A 7,506-nucleotide genomic window follows, 5' to 3' on the forward strand; every position below is an offset into this window, starting at 1 on the left:
TTTGAAATTTGACACTGGTGTCAAATGATCTTACCTCATATATATATATATATATATATGGCTTTATACTTCTCCGGCAAGTAGGGGTGTTCGCGATCTGAATTGAATCGATTTTGAAACAAAAATCATCCGATCCAATTCCTTCGATTTGATTATTTAATCCTCCATTCGGTTTTGATTTTTTTTTAAAATTCAATCCAATTTTATTCGGTTTGGATTGGATTGATTTTCGATTTTTTGAAAAGACTAAAATTTCAATCATAAAGATCACTAGTTATATCAAAATAAAATCATACAAAGTTACAAACCACTAGAAAATTCTTTAAACTAAAAGAAGTCTTAAAACTGATGAAAAGTAAAAATTGATTAATAGACAATAAAAAACTAAAACAAGATACTTTGCTATTAATAATTTCCAAGATTCAAATCTACAAAACAACAAGATTTCAAGTCATAATCTTTCAAAAATAATAAATACATAATACATTGAATCGGTTTGGATTGAATCAATTTTCACCAACCAAACTGAAAACCAATCCAATCCAATCCAATTAAAATATGCAATCTTTTTTCAATTTTCAATTTTTCAGTTATCGATTTTTTTGATTCAATCACCACATTTTAAATCGATTGATGAACACCTGTGCCAGCAAGTTTGAGAAGAGAATTTTGCAGCTGAAGACAAGAAAAATGGACCCTACCGTTTTTAGAAAAAAAAAAAAAAAAGGCTTGTTTCTTTATGTGAGTGGCAGGAGAAGTTGGTTTTTGAGAAGTTTTATATCCATATATATTGAACCAGCCCACCAGAAGGAATCATTCATGCACGTTTAAATAATTTGCATGCCAAAATGTAACAGTGCCATTTCATCCATGTCTTGAATAATATTTTAAAATGGGCAAGGCAAAAACATCCACCAAAATTACCAATCTGTTTGCCTTTCATCCCTCAACTATACCCTTTTTATCCAACCTGCTTAATACACCATGAACACAGTCTGGAACGATTCATCCATGAAGCAGAAATCTTGCCAATGAGGTATTTAATTTCATACCTCCTATATAACATTTTGGAAAATGTCTCGAGTACCAAAGTTTTCAAAGAGAAAAAAGATGACAGAGTGAAACAAAAAGACTATACGATATTACTTTATATTCAATAAACCCTTTTGTCTATATGGTTCAACCATCTTCCAGTAACAATCCTAAACTTCACAATGATCAAAATGATTTAGCTGATATCTCATACATAAGCTACAGCAGCCTTTCAAGAGCCAAGTTTTCATCACCACCAACAGCTTCCAAAATGCTCCTTACTTGAGCTTCCGGAAATCCCATCTCAACGAGTTTCTGTACCTGTACCAAATTAAATAGAAATTGTAAGCTATATAGAACTAAGTAATGCAAATATTGTCATAATTGATATATTAGAGTGGAAATTAAAATAATTGCCAAAGTAGCTTAAATTTCATAATTAGGGACTTAATCAAAAGTAAATTATCAATATTCTTAAACTAGTTATGGATACCAACGCAAGTCAATTTTCAAACTCAAAACACAATTTTGGAATAAAATTATAAGATACATAAACTTAAAAGTTATGATTGATTATAAATAAAACTATTAGGTATATCATCTTCTTATAAAATGATCATAAAAGCAGTGTCTAATAATAATAATATTGACTGGATCACTAGATCATTCTTAAATTTCCTCTAGTGAAGTATTTTAACAACAGATAAAACTAGATTGATGCCGAATGCACAGAAAATTGACTAAACAAAAGAATTATGATTGATAAAAAAAACCCATTGCTCTCAAATCAATTATCTGGATATAAGAAAAATCAATAACCATTAATACTTGACTTAAACACCCTTCTATATGATGTCGCTTAACCCTAAAATGCAATTAAAACAAAAATAAAAATAAAAATAAAAATGATGCATACACGCACGACGTGCATGAGTGATTCAAAGCCAACTCTAGATGTACCATACATGCTTGTGTGAAAAATTAAACTCAACTGCCAACTTATTCAAAAACAAACCCATGTAAGAAAGAAATAAAGAATGTCTTAAATCTTAAGAGAATGTTGCACGCTGATAAGATAATTAAAATATGCTCAATAATGTACATCCACATTCCAATAACATGAATGCAACAAGCTTGATACCTTATCTTCAATTCCAAGAGATGATGTACACTGATAAGATAAATTAAAATATGCTCAATAATGTACATCCACATTCTAATAACATGAATGCAACAAGCTTGATACCTTATCTTCAATTCCAAGAGATGATGTCTTGGCAAAACTTTCTGTCCAGTAGCGAGCAGTGCTAACAAATGTCTGATACTCTTTCAGATACTGCATTGTCAATAGATAGACATTGGTTTAGAATGAGAAGGACTTAAGAAAAATAAGCAATATTAACAGAACTTGATCTAGCAGAAACCTATACAAAGTATATAATTCTTCAATATGATGTGCTTTGGCAAGTCTACACACAAAGAATAGGAGAAAAAACATTTCGTAAGAGTAGAGACACAACTACACAACAGAAAAAGTCGACCTGCTGTGCTACAACAGCATCTTGAGGATCATCAGGCTGAGGGGCAGAGAGAAGTGCCTGCACTGAAAGAAGTGCAGTCTTCAGAGTGAGTGCTGGGCTCCACTGGTCCTTCAAGATGTCCAGGCAAATAGCCCCACTCTGACTGCTGATATTAGGGTGCCTTCAATGGTTAACATACACAATTAAGAATACATGCATTAATCAACTGAAAAGATATTTTACTATAGTATGCATTAAATGATATATTTGCCATGCATAACATAAGTAATTGTTCATTTTATAAAGGCTAAGATAGAAAATAAACTCCATAATCACAAGATTCTGCAGAAGCCAGAACACCTGATGCGGAGGCAATTGAAATCTCAAGTTAGCCATAGAAACTGTGGCAGAATCATTATTCTCCAAAATTGAGAAAACATCAAAACATGCATGCAAAACATACTTTGGAAGTTTAATAATGAGAGATGGTGAAGGGGATATTAACCTTTTTTTTTTTTGGTAAATGGGATATTAACATTAAATAAAATACAGAACTCATAATTTTAAAAGATCTTCAGACGAAATGCTAAACCTCGATACTCTATTTATTGGGGGAAAAAAAGATAAGCACACTAAGCTTCTCTAGTGGGTTAAGATACACATGCAGTAAAATTGAATCAGATGGAACCCTAGCACAAAACCTCGCAACAATTGTCTATATCATCCATGAACTAAAGGATGACATATTGGATTCAGAAGAGACCATCTTCCAATCCAATCCATAACTATACATTTTCAAGAACATAACAGCGTGTCTAACAAACAATGTGAATTGAGTTTCCAAACGCTAACAGCAAGATACACTTTTTTCTTCCCCTTACCTATTTTTATACCGATATAGACATAATAATAAAAAATAAAGATCTTATACCACCAACATCTATAAGGAGGCCCAGCACATGCTCCATAGTATCGATTGCACTGTTCATTAAGGGGTTAAAAAAAATGAAAAAAAAAAATAACATTTTCCCTACCAGACTTTGGTTGCAAACTGCATCTTGGGGGGTTCAAATGGGTATCCATCTACAGTAAAAGAGAAAAAAAGAAAAAGGAAATGATTACTCATTGGCGCGATTCAAAAAACTTTAAATCAAACAACAACCTTAATTGATCGAAAACCAACAAAAAAAATCCCAATTCAAAACCCTACCCTGATAGAAAAACAAAGAATTGGGGATAAACCTGGCAATGTGATGTCAATCTGGAAAACACCCCCTTCATAGGGAGTTCCAATAGGGCCAGGAATGGTACCGATCAAGAAAAGAAGGTTGTCGCTTTTAGGGCTCACTTTGATGCCCGATCCCTCAGCGTCTTTGCTGCATTCCGCAAGCTCCTTCTGCACGCGAGCAAAGTCTATCATCTTCAATCTGATACCAAACCCTACACAGCGAGTCACAGAATGGAGAAAAGTAAAATAAAAAGGGTTAAACTTATATATTATCTCACCATAAAACAAATGTGAATATGAAGATAAAGACACGCTTCCTCACCTTAGGTGCTGTACCGAACAAGCAACAATAAAGCGCGTTACTTTTCACCTCTCTCTCTCGTTCACTACACTAACACACTTGAAATAGTGACGATAGTGCTCGTTCGCCCTTTATTATATACACCGTCTTTATTTCTGGGAGCACTTTTGTTTTTGGCGCTGCTGTGAATGGAGATGCTGTTACATTCTTGCAATCTAGCTTTGTGTTTAGTCTCTATTTTACTAAGTATTCATAAAAAATAAGGGAGTGGATATGTGTAAAAATGGTCACGTTATCATGTTATTTGATCACGACCACTCATTTGAAAATTATACATTTTTCTTTTTCTTATCTCATAATCAATAAGTGGTTGTGATCAAATAATATGATCACGTGACCATTTTTTCATATGAGAAAATCCACTCTCTAAAAATAAGTAATGGTTATTATTCTTCTTCTTTTTTACTTTTAATATATTTTTTCCATTGTTGATTTGAAGTTAGGAAAAAATGTTTGTTATTTTAAATGACATAACACTTTGTCCTTTTAAGAAAGAAACAGACACAGAAAAAAAAATTATTTAAATTTTAAATTAAAAAAATTATTCATTTTCTTTCTCCCATGATTTTTATTTTTCTATGTCTATTTCTCTTTTAAAATGACATAACTTATATCATTTTAAATTACAAACACCAAACCCTTGAAGTTAATATCGTCTCACTTTAATTGTTGAGACACGAGAAAGATCCATTCTCGTTTTGATTCATAAATCCTGAAACTAAGTTATGAAAGAAAGTGTTTAGTTTTAATGTATGGTAACTTTTTTCTTTTGTTGGTACCGCCTCGTCTTCTTGGATTCTTGACTCAAGTAAATTTTTATAAACTCAGTTGTCAATTAAACTATTTTTGGAGTTTATTTTGAGAATAAAAAAGAATTAAATAAAAAAATATTCTCATGATACTGGCTTAAATAAGACATTTATTTTGTAATGTATTAGTGACTAAACCTTTAGTTGAGATTTAAAAGAAAATAGTTTTGGAAAAGGAAATGTTGTCCAATTTAGAAAATGATTTATATATGATTTATTAATAAAAATTTATCGACAATTACTGATTCTAAATTTTGTTCCTTTTCTTGTCGAAACCTTTAGATTTTATGATTATAATTGCTTTATGTTAATCCTAAATCATTTAGGGTTAATAAAATCGTACATCTTCTAGTTTGGACTTTTTATTATTGTTCTACAATTTAATTTTGAATTTTAATTTTTTATGAGAAGAAAAATAAAAATTGCTCACCCACTTTGGTGGCATGGACATCTCCTGACGTTTCTATAATGCTATTAGCACCTGGCAGCAGCAGTGATGTAGCAAATAGCAACCAAATAATGTGCTGCCAAGCAATCACTAACCCTATTAAAATTGGTTGCTGACTTTGCCTTTTATTTTTAACTCATTGTTTTATAAGTTAAATCTTTCTCATAAATAAATTTATCTTATATATATATATATAAATATGTGAAATTCATATTTCTTTTCTCTTTCTTCTTTTTATGTGGACCCATATGAGTTTCCTATATATTTATGTATTTATAAAAAATAAATTTATTTCCTATGTCACAAAAAAAAAAAAACATTAAACCTGCATACAAATTAGAGAATTTCTTAACTTTGAAAGCCCTTTCATAATGCTTATGAATATAAATTACAAACGTGCATGTGCACATTTTACATATTGACTTAATAAATAAAATAGAAAACGGGGGAGAGGAGAATGAAAAATGATCAGACGTGGCAAAATAAATAAATCAAATTGCTTAATGCATTAGACAAGCCTCCTCCTTAGTTTTCTATCCCATGATGCCCGGTTTACGAGATATTGTTTAGTAGAGGTTAAGACATATCAGTATATAAGTTCACATCTTACCCCTTTTTCAATAGAGGGTTTTATAAGAAAGTAAGTAGAAAGGTTTGTAGTCAATCAAAAGGAATATGCCCTCAGCGGTGAAGTGTAGATAAAGGATAGAATTATAGAAGTATTGAGCAAGTTAATAAGTCAATCAGAAATAATTTGGCCAAACAATGACAGAAGAAGGCCTTTAGCCTAGGATAGGCGTAAGTTTAACCAAGCCCAAGGGCATGCACTATCTCAAAGTACTAATAATACATATTACAAGAAATATGTGCTTAAAAAGTGTTAGTTTTGATAGAATCTCAATGCATTTTGAGAGAGAGGTAGAAGAGAATGAGAAAAATGGTTGATGGACTTTGATAATAAGTAAAAATCATATCACCCAAAAATTAAAATGAAAAACCAATAATGAGAATGTCCACATATAGATATCACATACTACATGGCTTCTTTATGGTAATTTGATGAGGGATAATATTTATTTATAGATGGGCATAATGCAATAAGGGAATTAATGGTGCTAACATCAATCTTGTCCCTCCCGCAATTATTTTTATTCTTGATCAATTTTAAATGTCCAATTTAGCAAAAGATAGTAAAGATTTGATGTTGTATTAGATGATTACTCAAAATGGATGGTTACCACTTGCCACATAGTAGGGAAAAAAAAATTAATTTATTGTAATTTAAATAAATAATTACGAATATATAGTTATTTTCATATTATGTACGGATTTATTGCAAGATGTTACGTCCATATTGGGCGTGACCACTTACGCCTAAGTTGGGTGTGACCCATGAGGCACTCACGCTTAAATTAGACATGACTCGTATGGTGTTGACATATGACACAAAAAATTAATAGTTTAACCGTAAACCTTCGGAAGGTCATAACTTTTGACTCGGGTATCCAAATCAGGTATATTTTTTTTGATTCCACATAACCTTTTTAGATCTCCGCAATGACACATCATTTGCCATATTTTATCTCTCACAAATATAGTTCGAATTTGCAACAATGGTACTACTATAAAAGTGCCACAATATAAAAGTGTGAGAGAGATTGGTGAGAATATAATATTCTTTAAGTTGCATAAAAAATGCAAAACTTTTGATGTATTGCATTAAAAATATGTTTTTATGTTGTGAAATGCTTTGATAAGAGGGTTTGAGGTAAATTATACTATTATAGACGTCAAAGAATGCATTATTATAAACATATATAGCACCTCAAACCTTCTTATCAAAACATGTTTTAGAGCATAAAGTCCACCGGAAGAATCTAGGAGTCCTATGAAAAGCCTGCAATTGGATGCCCCTTTTGGCATATTTTATCTATGTGAATGATGTTATTTGATTTTTTTACTTCCCAATATTAACAAATAAATCTCTGAAAATTTTCCAGTGCATAAATATCGAAAAGTTACGTGGAATAAAAAAAATCACCTAATTCGAACTTTCAAGCCAAAAAAATCACCTGTTAATTTTTGTTTTAAAAAGGGACTACCGGAAC

At 31.2% G+C, this 7,506-nt stretch overlaps 1 protein-coding gene across 1 annotated transcript; it reads right to left on the bottom strand.

Annotated features, from left to right (window-relative positions):
- Nucleotides 1-1,033: 1,033 nt before the first annotated feature.
- Nucleotides 1,034-4,286, bottom strand: LOC133304855 (ubiquitin-conjugating enzyme E2 27). The gene is made up of 6 exons (XM_061504916.1): nucleotides 4,103-4,286; nucleotides 3,795-3,992; nucleotides 3,587-3,635; nucleotides 2,574-2,733; nucleotides 2,279-2,368; nucleotides 1,034-1,353 (listed from the first exon to the last, which is right to left on the bottom strand). The coding sequence occupies exons 2-6, from the start codon at nucleotides 3,970-3,972 to the stop codon at nucleotides 1,252-1,254; spliced, it is 579 nt and encodes a 192-aa protein (XP_061360900.1). The 5' UTR covers nucleotides 3,973-3,992; nucleotides 4,103-4,286; the 3' UTR covers nucleotides 1,034-1,251.
- Between the last annotated feature and the right edge of the window lie 3,220 nt (nucleotides 4,287-7,506).

The sequence above is a fragment of the Gastrolobium bilobum genome, unplaced genomic scaffold (assembly GCF_033153095.1).
Source record: "Gastrolobium bilobum isolate Gb01-03AN ecotype WA unplaced genomic scaffold, APGP_CSIRO_Gbil_v1 utg5625, whole genome shotgun sequence".
Classification (NCBI taxonomy): Eukaryota; Viridiplantae; Streptophyta; class Magnoliopsida; order Fabales; family Fabaceae; genus Gastrolobium; species Gastrolobium bilobum.

Coding starts and splice junctions, on each gene's coding strand:
- LOC133304855 (XM_061504916.1), bottom strand. CDS start 3,972: ATGATAGACTTTGCTCGCGTGCAGAAGGAGCTTGCGGAATGCAGCAAA. Junction 3,636..3,794: donor GATTGACATCACATTGCCAG/GTTTATCCCCAA, acceptor CTTTTACTGTAG/ATGGATACCCATTTGAACCC. Junction 2,734..3,586: donor CAGTTTGCAACCAAAGTCTG/GTAGGGAAAATG, acceptor TAACCATTGAAG/GCACCCTAATATCAGCAGTC.